We start from the raw sequence: 19,127 nt of genomic DNA, 5'->3' as shown, positions 1-19,127 counted from the left end.
GGTGATGAATTGAAACATATTTGCCGTATTGGTTTTGGACGTGAACTGAATTGGTCCTAGTAATATCCTCCAACAGAGCCATCTAGCGGCGACAGGCGGTAAAACGCGCTTCTACAGAGGGTTTTGGAACTTTACGCGGAAGACGCATCCATCGACGCCCACCAGAGCGCGCACTGGTACCAGGCTACAGTGTTACCGGGGCGCGGTATAGAACCACCAACTATCACGACCGCGCTTAAAAGGAATTAAAAGGAAAGTTACAGCGCTCTTTTATCCTACGTCAATGTCTCAGTCACGCACATACCGCGCGCGCGCACACGAACATACACCGACAACACACACAATTTCCACATTCCGTTTAAAGTTTATTGGCGGACTGTGCAGTGCCGGGAGCCAGGCACACCGACACACCCATAGTGAAAAGAGAGCGGCGGTGGTGAGTCAATAGTTACTAAGTCAGTTCGTTATTTAGGTTGACGTGATGAAGAGTGCTTGGCAGCGGTCACTGCTGTAGGCTACTAAGCGTTTTACAGGCGGGATACATGCTGGCTGTGGCGGACGGGTTGACAGCGGTGTTGTAGGCTACGGGCATCTATTGGAGACGAGGCAACAGGTTGCAGCCAATGGCGTTTAAAGGTAAGATAAATAATACATTCATTCAGGGTCGCTGCAATATTATACAACTTTATTTTGCCATATGGGGAATAGGAAAAAGTTAATATTGTTGTTAATTTATGCTTTATTAGGCTACAGTGTGTAATATTTATATTACTCTGTGATATAATTTAAAATAGGCTGAGAGTGCTGCATCTGGAAGTCGTTTGTTTGTTTTAGACATCTTTTTAAAAGTAAAATGTCACTTGTTGTTGCTGTAACTAGGTGTAACCATTTGGTTGATAAGCAGGGGGAATGACTTTGTAGCTCAGCTGATTAGTTTAGTCTAACATTCAGTCAAGTCTCATGAAAAGTTTATAAGTCAAGTCTTATATTGAATTTAATCTGCCCATACATTTAAAAAAGTGTTTTAAAATAACATCAAAAGAGTGATGCAGGTAGCATAGGCTATACAGTCTGAATGCTCTTTATTTATCAGTTATTTGTTGGCTTTGAGGAAACTCAGAGAGAGAGAATGTGTTCCAGAATGAGATCATCTTAGTCCTCAGAATAAACATCCTCCACTCCTCTCCTCTCCTCCCCCCTCCTCTCCTCTCCTCTCCTCTCCTCCCCCACTCTCCTCCCCCCTCCTCTCCTCTCCTCTCCTCTCCTCCTCTCCTCTCTCCTCTCCTCTCCTCTCCTCTCCTCTCCTCTCCTCTCCTCTCCTCTCCTCTCCTCTCCTCCTCCTCCTTCCCTCTCCTCTCCCTCTCCCTCCTCTCCCCTCCTCTCCTCTCCTCTCCTCCTCCTTCCCCTCTCCTCTCTCTCTCCTCTCCTCTCCTCTCCTCTCTCCTCTCCTCTCCTCTCCCTCATCTCCTCTCCCTCTCCTCTCCTCTCCCCTCATCTCCTCTCCTCTCCTCTCCTCCCCCTCCTCTCCCTCTCCTCTCCTCTCCTCTCCTCTCCTCTCCTCTCCTCTCCCCTCCCCCTCATCTCCTCTCCTCTCCTCTCCTCCCCTCTCCCTCTCCACTCTCTCCTCCCCCCTCCTCTCCTCCTCTCCTCTCCTCTCCTCTCCTCTCCTCTCCTCTCCTCCTTTCCCTCTCTCCTCTCCTCTCCTCTCCCTCTCCTCTCCCCTCCTCTCTTCTCCCTCTCCTCTCCTCTCCTCTCTCTCCTCTCCTCTCCTCTCCTCTCCTCTCCTCTCCTCCTTCCCTCCCTCTCCTCTCCTCTCTCTCCCTCCTCTCCCCTCCTCTCTTCTCCTCTCCTCCCCCTCCTCTCCTCTCCTCTCCTCTCCTCCCCCGCTCTCCTCCCCCCTCCTCTCCTCTCCTCTCCTCCTCTCCTCTCCTCTCCTCTCCTCCTCTCCTCTCCTCTCCTCTCCTCTCCCTCTCCTCTCCTCTCCTCTCCTCTCCTCTCCTCCTCCTTCCCCTCTCCTCTCCTCTCCCCTCCTCTCCCCTCCTCTCCTCTCCTCTCCTCCTCCTTCCCCTCTCCTCTCCTCTCCTCTCCTCTCCTCTCTCTCCTCTCCTCTCCCTCTCCCTCATCTCCTCTCCTCTCCTCTCCTCTCCCTCATCTCCTCTCCTCTCCTCTCCTCCCCCCTCCTCTCCCTCCCTCTCCTCTCCTCTCCTCTCCTCTCCTCTCCTCTCCCTCCCCTCATCTCCTCTCCTCTCCTCTCCTCCCCTCTCCTCTCCACTACTCTCCTCCCCCCTCCTCTCCTCCTCTCCTCTCCTCTCCTCTCCTCTCCTCCTTTCCCCTCTCCTCTCCTCTCCTCTCTCTCTCCTCTCCTCTCCTCTCCCTCCTCTCTTCTCCTCTCCCTCTCCTCTCCTCTCCTCTCCTCTCCTCTCCTCTCCCTCCTTCTCCTCTCCTCTCCTCTCCTCTCCTCTCCTCTCCTCTCCTCTCCTCTCCTCTCCTCTCCTCTCCTCTCCTCTCCTCTCCCTCCTTCTCCTCTCCTCTCCTCTCCTCTCCTCTCCTCTCCTCTCCTCCTCTCCTCTCCTCTCCTCTCCTCTCCTCTCCTCTCCCCTCCTCTCCTCTCCTCTCCTCTCCTCTCCGTACACATCTCTTGACTACACAGTAACACAGTACACACATTTATTTATTTAACCTTTATTTAACTAGGCAAGTCAGTTAAGAACAAATTCTTATACACATATTGTCTTTCTGTACACATCGACTACACAGTAACACAGTACGCACATTTATTTATTTAACCTTTATTTAACTAGGCAAGTCAGTTAAGAACAAATTATTATACACATAATGTCTCTCTGTACACATCTCTTGACTACACAGTACACGCATAACAATGTCTCTCTGTAGGCCTACACACACCCTAGGATAAGATCTCTCTCTCTCTACCCACTCCACACACACACACACCCATAAAATGATCTATCACTCTACACACACCCTAAGATATTTCATGAACACATGCCCTAAGATACACTATATATACAAAAGTATGTGGACACCCCTTCAAATTAGTGGATTCGGCTATTTCAGCCACACCATTTGCAACAACAACAAAATTGAGCACACAGCCATGCAATCTCCATAGACAAACATTGGCAGTAGAATGGCCTTACTGAAGAGCTCAGTGACTTTCAACGTGGCACTGTCATAGGATGCCAACCTTTCCAACAAGTCAGTTCGTCACATTTCTGCCCTGCTAGAGCTGCCCCGGACAACTGTAAGTGCTGTTATTGTGAAGTGGAAACATCTAGGAGCAACAACGGCTCAGCCGCGAAGTGGTAGGCCACACAAGCTCACAAAACGAGACCGCAGAGTACTGAAGCGTGTAGCGCTTAAAAATTGTCTGCAACACTCACTACCGAGTTCCAAACTGCCTCTGGAAGCAACGTCAGCATAAGAACTGTTCGTCGGGAGCTTCATGAAATGGGTTTCCATGGCCGAGCAGCCACACACAAGCCTAAGATCACCATGTGCAATGCCAAGTGTCGGCTGGAGTGGTGTAAAGCTCGCCGCCATTGGACTCTGGAGCAGTGAAACGCATTCTCTGGAGTGATGAATCACGCTTCATCATCTGGCAGTCCGACGAACGAATCTGGTTTTGGCGGATGCCAGGAGAATGATACCTGCCCCAATGCATAGTGCCAGCTGTAAAGTTTGGTGGAGGAGGAATAATGGTCTGGGGCTGTTTTTCATGGTTCGGGCTAAGCCCCTTAGTTCCAGTGAAGGGAAATCTTAACGCTACAGCGGACAATGACATTCTAGACGATTCTGTGCTTCCAACTTTGTGGCAACAGTTTGGGGAAGACCCTTTCCTGTTTCAGCATGACAATGCCCCTGTGCACAAAGCGAGGTCCATACAGAAATGGTTTGTCGAGATAGGTGTGGAAGAACTTGACTGGCCTACACAGAGCCCTGATCTCAACCCCATCGAACACCTTTGGGATGAATTGGAACGCCGACTGCGAGCCAGGCCTAATCGCCCAACATCAGTGCCCGACCTCACTAATGCTCTTGTGGCTGAATGGAAGCAAGTCCCCGCAGAAATATTCCAACATCTAGTGGAAAGCCTTCCCAGAAGAGTGGAGGCTGTTATAGCAGCAAAAGGGGGGGGCAACTCTATATTGATGTCCAGGATTTTTGAATGAGATGTTCGACGAGCAGGTGTCCACATACTTTTGGTCATGTAGTGTATCATGAACATACCCTAATATCTCCACTGAGAACTCTACTGTACACATACTCCATGACGAGACATTCCCCAGAAACACACTGTTTAGATAATGCCAAGTGAGCGCGCCGTTGAAACTGACAAGCGGATAGGCCTGCTATATAGTGCACTACTTCTGATCAGGGCCAATAGGGAATATGATGCCAGTTGGGACGTGGCCCTGTTGCTGTGCTGTTTCATAGCAGGCTACATAGAACATTAGTCATCCACAACCTTTGACCTCAGTGAGAGACTTGCGTCCCAAATGGCACCCTATTCCCTACATAGTGCACTACTTTAGACCAGAGAATGGCACCCTATTCCCTATATAGTGCACTACTTTAGACCAGAGAATGGCACCCTATTCCCTATATAGTGCACTACTTTAGACCAGAGAATGGCACCCTATTCCCTATATAGTGCACTACTTTAGACCAGAGAATGGCACCCTATTCCTTATATAGTGCACTACTTTAGACCAGAGAATGGCACCCTATTCCCTATATAGTGCACTACTTTAGACCAGAGAATGGCACCCTATTCCCTATATAGTGCACTACTTTAGACCAGAGAATGGCACCCCTATTCCCTATATAGTGCACTACATTAGACCAGAGAATGGCACCCTATTCCCTATATAGTGCACTACTTTAGACCAGAGAATGGCACCCTATTTCCTATATGTGCACTACTTTAGACCAGAGAATGGCACCCTATTCCCTATATAGTGCACTACATTAGACCAGAGAATGGCACCCTATTCCCTATATAGTGCACTACTTTAGACCAGAGAATGGCACCCTATTCCCTATATAGTGCACTACTTTAGACCAGAGAATGGCACCCTATTCCCTATATAGTGCACTACTTTAGACCAGAGAATGGCACCCTATTCCCTATATAGTGTACTACTTTAGACCAGAGAATGGCACCCTATTCCCTATATAGTGCACTACTTTAGACCAGAGAATGGCACCCTATTCCCTATATAGTGCACTACATTAGACCAGAGAATGGCACCCCTATTCCCTATATAGTGCACTACTTTAGACCAGAGAATGGCACCCTATTCCTTATATAGTGCACTACTTTAGACCAGAGAATGGCACCCTATTCCCTATATAGTGCACTACTTTAGACCAGAGAATGGCACCCTATTCCCTATATAGTGCACTACTTTAGACCAGAGAATGGCACCCTATTCCCTATATAGTGCACTACTTTAGACCAGAGAATGGCACCCTATTCCCTATATGTGCACTACATTAGACCAGAGAATGGCACCCTATTCCCTATATAGTGCACTACTTTAGACCAGAGAATGGCACCCTATTCCTTATATAGTGCACTACTTTAGACCAGAGAATGGCACCCTATTCCCTATATAGTGCACTACATTAGACCAGAGAATGGCACCCTATTCCCTATATAGTGCACTACTTTAGACCAGAGAATGGCACCCTATTCCCTATATAGTGCACTACTTTAGACCAGAGAATGGCACCCTATTCCCTATATAGTGCACTACATTAGACCAGAGAATGGCACCCTATTCCCTATATAGTGCACTACTTTAGACCAGAGAATGGCACCCTATTCCCTATATAGTGCACTACTTTAGACCAGAGAATGCCACCCTATTCCCTATATAGTGCACTACTTTAGACCAGAGAATGGTACCCTAATCCCTATATAGTGCACTACTTTAGACCAGAGAATGGCACCCTATTCCCTATATAGTGCACTACTTTAGACCAGAGAATGCCACCCTATTCCCTATATAGTGCACTACTTTAGACCAGAGAATGGTACCCTAATCCCTATATAGTGCACTACTTTAGACCAGAGAATGGCACCCTATTCCCTATATAGTGCATTACATTAGACCAGAGAATGGCACCCTATTCCCTATATAGTGCATTACATTAGACCAGAGAATGGTACCCTAATCCCTATATAGTGCACTACTTTAGACCAGAGAATGGCACCCTATTCCCTATATAGTGCACTACTTTAGACCAGAGAATGGCACCCTATTCCCTATATAGTGCACTACTTTTGACCAGAGAATGGCACCCTATTCCCTATATAGTGCACTACTTTAGACCAGAGAATGGCACCCTATTCCCTATATAGTGCACTACGTTTGACCAGAGAATGGCACCCTATTCCCTATATAGTGCACTACTTTTGACCAGAGAATGGCACCCTATTCCCTATATAGTGCACTACTTTAGACCAGAGAATGGCACCCTATTCCCTATATAGTGCACTACTTTAGACCAGAGAATGGCACCCTATTCCCTATATAGTGCACTACTTTAGACCAGAGAATGGCACCCTATTCCCTATATAGTGCACTACTTTAGACCAGAGAATGGCACCCTATTCCCTATATAGTGCATTACATTAGACCAGAGAATGGTACCCTAATCCCTATATAGTGCACTACTTTAGACCAGAGAATGGCACCCTATTCCCTATATAGTGCACTACTTTAGACCAGAGAATGGCACCCTAATCCCTATATAGTGCACTACTTTAGACCAGAGAATGGCACCCTATTCCCTATATAGTGCACTACTTTAGACCAGAGAATGGCACCCTATTCCCTATATAGTGCACTACTTTAGACCAGAGAATGGCACCCTATTCCCTATGTAGTGCACTACTTTAGACCAGAGAATGGCACCCTATTCCCTATGTAGTGCACTACTTTAGACCAGAGAATGGCACCCTATTCCCTATATAGTGCACTACTTTAGACCAGAGAATGGCACCCTATTCCCTATATAGTGCACTACTTTAGACCAGAGAATGGCACCCTATTCCCTATATAGTGCACTACTTTAGACCAGAGAATGGCACCCTATTCCCTATATAGTGCACTACTTTAGACCAGAGAATGGCACCCTATTCCCTATATAGTGCACTACTTTAGACCAGAGAATGGCACCCTATTCCCTATATAGTGCACTACTTTAGACCAGAGAATGGCACCCTATTCCCTATAGTGCACTACTTTAGACCAGAGAATGGCACCCTATTCCCTATATAGTGCACTACTTTAGACCAGAGAATGGCACCCTATTCCCTATATAGTGCACTACTTTAGACTTGAGAATGGTACCCTATTCCCTATATAGTGCATTACATTAGACCAGAGAATGGCACCCTATTCCCTATATAGTGCACTACTTTTGACAAGAAAAGTACATTGGAAATAGGGTGCCATTAGGCACAGAGCCCAGGACTGAGATTTACACACAGAGACCCTCCTCAGTCAACACGGTGCTTTGCCTGTTCTGTTCTATGACTTGACAAAACACAGACCACAGCTTTCCTGTCATATAATCTTACCATGGAACAGATGTTGAAATATTATCAATCACTCCAACCTTTAGACTCTGTTGCCATCGCTACCAGAGTCACTAAGGATGCGTCCCAATTAGAACCTTATTCCCATATAGTGCACTACTTTAGACCAGAGCCCGGTGGCCCTGAAGGGAATAGGGTGTCGTTTGGGATGCAGGCTAGTATCAGACCAGAGCATTAGGCTACACATGGATGGATCATTAGTATCAGACCAGAGCATTAGACTACACATGGATGGATCACTAGTATCAGACCAGAGCATTAGACTACACATGGATGGATCATTAGTACCAGACCAGAGCATCAGGCTACACATGGATGGATATCAGACCAGAGCATTAGACTACACATGGATGGATCATTAGTATCAGACCAGAGCATTAGACTACACATGGATGGATCACTAGTATCAGACCAGAGCATTAGACTACACATGGATGGATCATTAGTACCAGACCAGAGCATCAGGCTACACATGGATGGATATCAGACCAGAGCATCAGGCTACACATGGATGGATCATTAGTACCAGACCAGAGCATCAGGCTACACATGGATGGATCATTAGTACCAGACCAGAGCATCAGGCTACACATGGATGGATATCAGACCAGAGCATTAGACTACACATGGATGGATCATTAGTACCAGACCAGAGCATCAGGCTACACATGGATGGATCATTAGTACCAGACCAGAGCATCAGGCTACACATGGATGGATATCAGACCAGAGCATTAGGCTACACATGGATGGATATCAGACCAGAGCATTAGACTACACATGGATGGATCATTAGTATCAGACCAGAGCATTAGACTACACATGGATGGATCATTAGTATCAGACCAGAGCATTAGACTACACATGGATGGATCATTAGTATCAGACCAGAGCATTAGACTACACATGGATGGATCATTAGTATCAGACCAGAGCATTAGACTACACATGGATGGATCACTAGTATCAGACCAGAGCATTAGACTACACATGGATGGATCACTAGTATCAGACCAGAGCATTAGACTACACATGGATGGATCACTATTATCAGACCAGAGCATCAGGCTACACATGGATGGATCATTAGTATCAGACCAGAGCATTAGGCTACACATGGATGGATCATTAGTATCAGACCAGCGCATTAGACTACACATGGATGGATCACTATTATCAGACCATTGCATCAGGCTACACATAGATGGATCATTAGTATCAGACCAGAGCATTAGGCTACACATGGATGGATCCCTAGTATCAGACCAGAGCATTAGACTACACATGGATGGATCACTAGTATCAGACCAGAGCATTAGACTACACATGGATGGATCATTAGTATCAGACCAGAGCATTAGACTACACATGGATGGATCATTAGTATCAGACCAGAGCATTAGACTACACATGGATGGATCATTAGTATCAGACCAGAGCATTAGACTACACATGGATGGATCATTAGTATCAGACCAGAGCATTAGACTACACATGGATGGATCATTAGTATCAGACCAGAGCATTAGACTACACATGGATGGATCATTAGTATCAGACCAGAGCATTAGACTACACATGGATGGATCATTAGTATCAGACCAGAGCATTAGGCTACACATGGATGGATCACTAGTATCATACCAGAGCATCAGGCTACACATGGATGGATAATTAGTACCAGACCAGAGCATTAGGCTACACATGGATGGATATCAGACCAGAGCATCAGACTACACATGGATGGATCACTAGTACCAGACCAGAGCATCAGGCTACACATGGATGGATCATTAGTATCAGACCAGAGCATCAGGCTACACATGGATGGATCATTAGTATCAGACCAGAGCATTAGGCTACACATGGATGGATCCTTAGTACCAGACCAGAGCATCAGGCTACACATGGATGGATATCAGACCAGAGCATCAGGCTACACATGGATGGATCATTAGTATCAGACCAGAGCATCAGGCTACACATGGATGGATCATTAGTATCAGACCAGAGCATCAGGCTACACATGGATGGATCATTAGTATTAGACCAGAGCATTAGTCTACACATGGATGGATCATTAGTATCAGACCAGAGCATCAGGCTACACATGGATGGATCATTAGTATCAGACCAGAGCATCAGGCTAAACATGGATGGATCACTAGTATCAGACCAGAGCATCAGGCTACACATGGATGGATCATTAGTATCACACCGGAGCATTAGACTACACATGGATGGATATCAGACCAGAGCATCAGACTACACATGGATGGATCATTAGTATCAGACCAGAGCATCAGGCTACACATGGATGGATCATTAGTATCAGACCAGAGCATCAGGCTACACATGGATGGATCATTAGTATCAGACCAGAGCATCAGGCTACACATGGATGGATCACTAGTATCAGACCAGAGCATCAGGCTACACATGGATGGATCATTAGAATCAGACCAGAGCATTAGACTACACATGGATGGATCATTAGTACCAGACCAGAGCATCAGGCTACACATGGATGGATATCAGACCAGAGCATCAGGCTACACATGGATGGATCATTAGTATCAGACCAGAGCATCAGGCTACACATGGATGGATCATTAGTATCAGACCAGAGCATCAGGCTATACATGGATGGATCACTAGTATCAGACCAGAGCATCAGGCTACACATGGATGGATCATTAGTATCAGACCAGAGCATCAGGCTACACATGGATGGATCACTAGTATCAGACCAGAGCATCAGGCTACACATGGATGGATCATTAGAATCAGACCAGAGCATTAGACTACACATGGATGGATCATTAGTACCAGACCAGAGCATCAGGCTACACATGGATGGATATCAGACCAGAGCATCAGGCTACACATGGATGGATCATTAGTATCAGACCAGAGCATTAGACTACACATGGATGGATCATTAGTACCAGACCAGAGCATCAGGCTACACATGGATGGATATCAGACCAGAGCATCAGGCTACACATGGATGGATCATTAGTATCAGACCAGAGCATCAGGCTATACATGGATGGATCACTAGTATCAGACCAGAGCATCAGGCTACACATGGATGGATCATTAGTATCAGACCAGAGCATCAGGCTACACATGGATGGATCACTAGTATCAGACCAGAGCATCAGGCTACACATGGATGGATCATTAGAATCAGACCAGAGCATTAGACTACACATGGATGGATCATTAGTACCAGACCAGAGCATCAGGCTACACATGGATGGATATCAGACCAGAGCATCAGGCTACACATGGATGGATCATTAGTATCAGACCAGAGCATCAGGCTACACATGGATGGATCATTAGTATCAGACCAGAGCATCAGGCTATACATGGATGGATCACTAGTATCAGACCAGAGCATCAGGCTACACATGGATGGATCATTAGTATCAGACCAGAGCATTAGACTACACATGGATGGATCATTAATATCAGACCAGAGCATTAGACTACACATGGATGGATATCAGACCAGAGCATCAGACTACACATGGATGGACATTAGTATCAGACCAGAGCATCATGCTACACATGGATGGATCATTAGTATCAGACCAGAGCATCTGGCTACACATGGATGGATCATTAGTATCAGACCAGAGCATTAGGCTACACATGGATGGATCACTAGTATCAGACCAGAGCATCAGGCTACACATGGATGGATCACTAGTATCAGACCAGAGCATTAGGCTACACATGGATGGATCATTAGTATCAGACCAGAGCATTAGGCTACACATGGATGGATCATTAGTATCAGACCAGAGCATCAGGCTACACATGGATGGATCATTAGTATCAGACCAGAGCATTAGGCTACACATGGATGGATCACTAGTATCAGACCAGAGCATTAGACTACACATGGATGGATCATTAGTATCAGACCAGAGCATCAGGCTACACATGGATGGATCATTAGTATCAGACCAAAGCATTTGACTACATATGGATGGATCATTAGTATCAGACCAGAGCATTAGACTACACATGGATGGATCACTAGTATCAGACCAGAGCATCAGGCTACACATAGATGGATCATTAGTATCAGACCAGAGCATTAGGCTACACATGGATGGATCCCTAGTATCAGACCAGAGCATCAGGCTACACATGGATGGATCACTAGTATCAGACCAGAGCTTTAGACTACACATGGATGGATCATTAGTATCAGACCAGAGCATTAGACTACACATGGATGGATCACTAGTATCAGACCAGAGCATTAGACTACACATGGATGGATCACTAGTATCAGACCAGAGCATTAGACTACACATGGATGGATCACTATTATCAGACCAGAGCATCAGGCTACACATGGATGGATCATTAGTATCAGACCAGAGCATTAGGCTACACATGGATGGATCATTAGTATCAGACCAGCGCATTAGACTACACATGGATGGATCACTATTATCAGACCATTGCATCAGGCTACACATAGATGGATCATTAGTATCAGACCAGAGCATTAGGCTACACATGGATGGATCCCTAGTATAAGACCAGAGCATCAGGCTACACATGGATGGATCACTAGTATCAGACCAGAGCTTTAGACTACACATGGATGGATCATTAGTATCAGACCAGAGCATTAGGCTACACATGGATGGATCATTAGTATCAGACCAGAGCATTAGACTACACATGGATGGATCACTAGTATCAGACCAGAGCATTAGACTACACATGGATGGATCACTAGTATCAGACCAGAGCATTAGACTACACATGGATGGATCACTATTATCAGGCCAGAGCATTAGACTACACATGGATGGATCACTAGTATCAGACCAGAGCATTAGACTACACATGGATGGATCACTAGTATCAGACCAGAGCATTAGGCTACACATGGATGGATCAGTAGTATCAGAGCATTAGACTACACATGGATGGATCACTAGTATCAGACCAGAGCATTAGACTACACATGGATGGATCACTAGCAGGCCTATCATGGTTCTGAATGTGGACTGTTGAACCAACTGTTAGCACACATTTAAATCACTTCAACAAGGAATTCATGGAATTCTTGTTGGATAAGGTTAGGTACAGTAAACGGCCACTAATCACAGCATTAGCAAACATTATAGCACTCTTCTTACTTAAAAAGAGGAGGCGCTTTTGTTTCAACAAGGAATCCCTAGATTCGGTAGTGTCCCTACTGATCAAGTGATTGTTGCATTGATAAAGCAGGGAAATTGTTTTAGTTCAGGAGTCCACAACCCAACCTCTCAGTGACCGTTTGTTTACCTGATCAGTTAGTTTCAATCAATGAGGTGAATAAATGACCAGCTTATCTGGTATCTAGACTGTTGGAAAGCCTTCAATGCCCCATAGCAGATAGCCTGATCAATGTGTATCAATGTGTGTGTTAAATAAATCAAAAGAAAGTCTGCTTCAGTCAGAATAGTTCTGATGAGAATACTGCAACAGTAAACAGTATCTGTGCTTGTCCTGGTATCTTCCATTCTCAGTTATCTTTCCATTTTAAATCGATTGTAGCAGAACTTTGACTAAAACAGCCATAGGGCCTACTTCTCGTTATGAGTTTCAACAAAGCCTTTTCATAAAGCTGTGAAGGATGCAAATGATACTGAGTATAAATTACAGGAGGCCAAAGTGCATCCCAAATGGCACGCTATTCCCTATGTAGTGCACTTTGGGCACTGGTCAAAAGTAGTGCACTATATAGGGAATAGGGTCCCATTCTCTGGTCTAAAGTAGTGCACTATATAGGGACTAGGGTGCCATTCTCTGGTCTAAAGTAGTGCACTATATAGGGACTAGGGTGCCATTCTCTGGTCTAAAGTAGTGCACTATATATGGAATAGGGTGCCATTCTCTGGTCTAAAGTAGTGCACTATGTAGAGACTAGGGTGCCATTCTCTGGTCTAAAGTAGTGCACTATATAGGGAATAGGGTGCCATTCTCTGGTCTAAAGTAGTGCACTATATAGGGAATAGGGTGCCATTCTCTGGTCTAAAGTAGTGCACTATATAGGGAATAGGGTGCCATTCTCTGGTCTAAAGTAGTGCACTATATAAGGAATAGGGTGCCATTCTCTGGTCTAAAGTAGTGCACTATATAGGGAATAGGGTGCCATTCTCTGGTCTAAAGTAGTGCACTATATAGGGAATAGGGTGCCATTCTCTGGTCTAAAGTAGTGCACTATATAGGGAATACGGTGCCATTCTCTGGTCTAAAGTAGTGCACTATATAGGGAATACGGTGCCATTTGAGGCGTAACCCAAGTCTAGATAAACAGTGACTGTCATAGTCGTCAGTCTCTATGGGATAATATCTTTGATAGAGACAGTGTTGGATAATGCTTCACTCTTTTGTAAACAAATCAACTTCCTCCCTCAAACTCCCCAGTGCTTTTCCTAAGAAACTACCAAAATACACGTCCTCATCTTGGTAAATAACTATAATGAAGTCCCATCTGGACGTACTGACCAGCAGGCAAAGACTGGATACTATAGCAATGCTGGAACACATGGTTAACTTATGGTCTGCTCTGGGTGCACGTTTTATTCTAGCCGAGCTGTAACACACTTGATTTGACTTAATGTTTTAGAAAAAACATTCATAGCAAGTAACCCGTGTAGCGCATCAAATGTAGTCATAAATTGAGTGTCAAATGTCTGTTGAGTTAAAACACAGTGACTTTCACACGGTGAAGACGAGACCTCTGTACAGGGTTTATATTCCCACAATCATACCTTCCCCTCCTCCTAAATTAAGAAGAAATAGTGTGTGATTTATAGATTTATCCTCATAACTCAGGATCCACCTCTCACATGCCCAGGGTCCACTCTGGGTCCCGACCCATAGTTTAAGAAACCCTGCTATAGAAACCCTGCTATAGTTTCAGAAAGCCATTCTTATTGCACAGGTGGTGTACAGGTGTATTACTGCTGGCCACAGCCTCACAGGTGACAGACAGCTGTTTTCTCTCTACAGCTCAGTGGACTGAAATACAACCAGGGCTAAAAGCAAGGGTGGGCAATCTCACACTATGTGCATTCTCTCTTTTAGAGTGCAGACCACAAAACTGCACAGTCAGTCAGTCTGCTGGGTTGTTGGGGAGTTAGCACAGTCAGTCAGCCATTCAGTCAGTCAGTCAGTCAGTCAGCCAGTCAGCCAGTCAGTCAGCCAGTCAGTCAGTCAGTCAGTCAGTCAGCCAGCCAGTCAGCCAGTCAGTCAGTCAGTCAGTCAGTCAGTCAGTCAGTCAGTCAGCCAGTCAGCCAGTCAGTCAGTCAGTCAGTCAGTAGGTCAGTCAGTCAGTCAGCCAGTCAGCCAGTCAGCCAGTCAGCCAGTCAGTCAGCCAGTCAGCCAGTCAGCCAGTCAGTCAGTCAGTCAGTCAGTCAGTCAGTCAGTCTGCTGGGTTGTTGGGGAGTTAGCACATTCCTCACTCTTCCATTCCTGTTCTATTGTGTCTGAGGAAGTGTGATGTCATATCCACACAGATCCAGGCTTTCTCTCTCTCTCTCTTTCTACCAGCCACACACAGATCCAGGCTTTCTCTCTCTCTATTCCTGCCTGTTTAAAATGAGGTTTTTAGAGTCAGTTGGAGAGAGAGTTTTTTAACTATAAAGAAACTTTTGTTGATCAACTTTCATTTGTCATCCAAAATACCCTTCACAAGTCAGATGGAGAAGATGGTCAGGATTCAGGATCTGTTTAAGTTGACCATTACAGAGTTGGTTCAGTTGACAGACAGACAGACAGACAGACAGACAGACAGACAGACAGAGAGACAGACAGACAGACAGACAGACAGACAGACAGACAGAGAGACAGGCAGACAGACAGACAGACAGACAGACAGACAGACAGACAGACAGACAGACAGACAGAGAGACAGACTACAGTAGAGAGGCGTGAGAGGTGGACGCCTGATCCCCAGCGTTCCGCGTCGCCAGGCCGACGGCCTCCCAGACTTGTCAACAACCAGCCAGGAGCCTCAGAAGGGCTCCTACAGCGGTTGCTAGGTAACAGGTTCCTGGTTACATTTCTGTGGAACAACAGATAGCATGTCCCTCTGAGAGGGAGAGAGAGAGAAGGAGGGAACTGCACTGGCCAATGATTTAATCTGCACAACTTACAAATCACAATCTCTCTCTCTCTCTCTCTCTCTTTCTCTGTCTTTCTCTCCCTCTCTCTCTCTCTCTCTCTCTATTCTCTCTGTCTCTCTCTCTCTCTCTCTCTCTCTCTCTCTCTCTCTCTCTCTCTTGTCTCTCTCTCTGTATGTCTCTCGCTGTCTCTCTCGCTGTCTCTCTCTCTCTGTATGTCTCTCGCTGTCTCTCTCTCTCTCTCTCTCTCTGTCTCTCTCTCTCTCTGTCTCTCTCTCTCTCTCTCTCTCTCTCTCTCTCTCTCTCTCTCTCTCGCTGTCTCTCTCTCTCTCTCTCTCTCTGTCTCTCTCTCTCTCTCTCTCTCTCTCTCTCTCTCTCTCTCTCTCTCTCTCTCTCTGTCTCTCTCTAGAGATGTTCTGTCAGTGGGCTCTGCTGTTGCTGTGTACTCTGCCTGTGAGGACCGTCCACTCAGAGGGATCATTTCAGTGTCCAGGAGCCACCATTTTGGCCCAGTTTCCCTCTGTCCTACCCGTTGAGGCCTGCTGTCTGAACTACTCCGGCTCCACGTTCGGCCATGTTCCCTGGGCCATGCTCACCAACGGGACCAGACTACAGGTCCTGGACCTGTCTCACTGTACCATCACTCAGATAGACCTGGAGGATACAGAGACCACACACTCTCCTCTCCAGGAGGTCTACCTGGGTCACAACAGACTGACCTCCATCCCAGGGGACTTCCTGTCAGATCTACCCAGCCTGAAGGTGCTGGAGCTGGGCATGAACCAGCTGAGGGAGCTGCCTGAGGATTTCCTCAAGGGATCTGACGGCCTTCAGGAGCTGGATCTCAGGGGCAACCTCCTCCGTTCTCTCCCCGCCTCTGTGCTGTCTCTGCGGGGTCTGCAGAGGCTTGAACTGGTGGACAACCCCTGGGACTGCTCTTGCTCCCTAGTGGAGGGGCTGGACAACAACAACAACAACAACACCAGCCTGCAGGGCATCGTGGGTAACATCACCTGCGCGTTTCCTCGGAGCCTGGCGGGGCGGCTCGTGTGGTCGGTGGCGCCTGGTGACGTCTGCCGCCCTCCAGGGCTCACAGCGCTCTTCATCCTCCTGCCCCTCCTCATCCTCCTCGGCCTGGTCCTCTGCTGGTGCTGTGGGAGGAAGAGGAAGAAGAAGGAGGCGCCCGCCTTCGGCTCCTCCAAGAAGAAGGCCTCCCACTCTCATTCATCCAACGGTCACCAACACCACCGATCCAAGCCCCCGGCGGGTGGAGGAGGGGGTAACTTCCCCCCGGCGGGGGACTGCAGCAGGAAGGGGATGTTGAAGAACCAGCTCCTCCTGCGACCCTCCTCCACCCTTCTTGGCTCCACCAGGGACATCTATGAGGAGGTGGAGATTAAACTAGAATCTGTGGAGTCCCTCCCTCACTCCCTCCCCAGCTCCCCTCCCTCTCCTGGGTCCTACTCCCAGACAGAGGGCCCTGAGCTGGGCCTGGGCGGACAGGCAGAGCTGGATGCGGTGAGTGTGACAGAGGTGATGAAGGACTCAGCAGACAGGGAGAAGGCTTATATGACCCAGTCCACTGAATACTACAGTCTGGTGCCAGGCATTGACCTGGACGACTCAGATCACGCCTCGGATCAGGCCTCGAACCACGCATCAGACCACTCCTCGAACCACGCATCAGACCACTCCTCGAACCACGCATCAGACCACTCCTTGAACCACGCATCAGACCACTCCTCGAACCACGCATCAGACCACTCCTCGGACCACGCAGAGTACGAGAGCGTTGACCTGTCGTGACAATGGACATAGGTTCGCTAGAAGGAGTGTGTCTCTCCTGATACCAGAAACACTGACTGACTGATTGGCTGGCTGGCTGACTGGCTGGCTGACTGACTGACTGGCTGACTGGCTGACTGACTGGCTGACTGGCTGACTGGCTGGCTGGCTGACTGGCTGGCTGGCTGGCTGACTGGCTGGCTGACTGGCTGACTGGCTGACTGACTGGCTGGCTGGCTGACTGGCTGACTGACTGGCTGACTGGCTGGCTGACTGGCTGACTGACTGACTGACTGACTGGCTGGCTGGCTGGCTGGCTGGCTGACTGGCTGGCTGACTGACTGACTGGCTGACTGGCTGACTGACTGGCTGACTGGCTGACTGGCTGGCTGGCTTGAGTGTGTGAGTGTGTCAGAGAAAAAGAGAGACAGAGCGAAAAAGTGTGTGACGTTCCACAGAGATGTGGAACACTGAAGTATCCATCACAATCATGACAGGAAGTGAGGTCACCTCATCTCCAGGATGGGACTGACATGACATCACCCTGAGCTCCTCTTTCTGTGGGACCAAATCATCCACCGTGGAACACACACCACACCACAACACACCACACCACCACACCACCACACCACACCACAACACGCCACACCACACCACACCACACCACACCACAACACCACACCACACCACCACACCACACCACCACACCACCACACCACACCACACCACAACACGCCACACCACACCACACCACACCACAACACCACACCACACCACCACACCACCACACCACCACACCACCACACCACCACACCACACAACACGCCACACCACCACACCACCACACCACCACACCACCACACCATCACACCACACCACCACACCACACAACACGCCACACCACCACCACACCACACACCTTCTCAGCCTCACCCTCTCAGAACCCTCTCAGCCTCACCCTCTCAGAACCCTCTCAGCCTCACCCTCTCAGAACCCTCTCAGCCTCACCCTCTCAGAACCCTCTCAGCCTCACCCTCTCAGAACCCTCTCAGCCTCACCCTCTCAGAACCCTCTCAGCCTCACCCTCTCAGAACCCTCTCAGCCTCACCCTCTCAGAACCCTCTCAGCCTCACCCTCTCAGCTTCAGCCTCCCAATCTAGTGGATGTGTATTGGTTTTACACACAGGAGGAGGAGGTTGAAGCACTACAGGCCTACAGTGGCTTGCTAACAGGAAGGAAGGAGGAGGGTAGCATGGTGTGTACAGTGGCTTGCTAACAGGAAGGAAGGAGGAGGGTAGCATGGTGTGTACAGTGGCTTGCTAACAGGAAGGAAGGAGGAGGGTAGCATGGTGCCTACAGTGGCTTGCTAACAGGAAGGAAGGAGGAGGGTAGCATGATGTGTACAGTGGCTTGCTAACAGGAAGGAAGGAGGAGGGTAGCATGGTGTGTACAGTGGCTTGCTAACAGGAAGGAAGGAGGAGGGTAGCATGGTGTGTACAGTGGCTTGCTAACAGGAAGGAAGGAGGAGGGTAGCATGGTGTGTACAGTGGCTTGCTAAC

The 19,127-nt window shown here is 47.7% G+C and overlaps 1 protein-coding gene across 1 annotated transcript; it reads left to right on the top strand.

Moving 5' to 3' along the window:
* The first annotated feature begins 239 nt into the window (after positions 1–239).
* si:ch211-106k21.5 lies at positions 240–17,706 on the top strand. Its single transcript, XM_041896899.2, has 2 exons — positions 240–636; positions 16,193–17,706. Exons 1-2 carry the CDS (start codon positions 624–626, stop codon positions 17,587–17,589), a joined length of 1,410 nt encoding a protein of 469 aa, XP_041752833.1. The 5' UTR covers positions 240–623; the 3' UTR covers positions 17,590–17,706.
* Positions 17,707–19,127: the final 1,421 nt, after the last annotated feature.

This window comes from Coregonus clupeaformis, unplaced genomic scaffold, assembly GCF_020615455.1.
Source record: "Coregonus clupeaformis isolate EN_2021a unplaced genomic scaffold, ASM2061545v1 scaf0393, whole genome shotgun sequence".
In the NCBI taxonomy this organism is placed as follows: Eukaryota; Metazoa; Chordata; class Actinopteri; order Salmoniformes; family Salmonidae; genus Coregonus; species Coregonus clupeaformis.
This window is presented reverse-complemented; position numbering and strand designations above follow the sequence as displayed.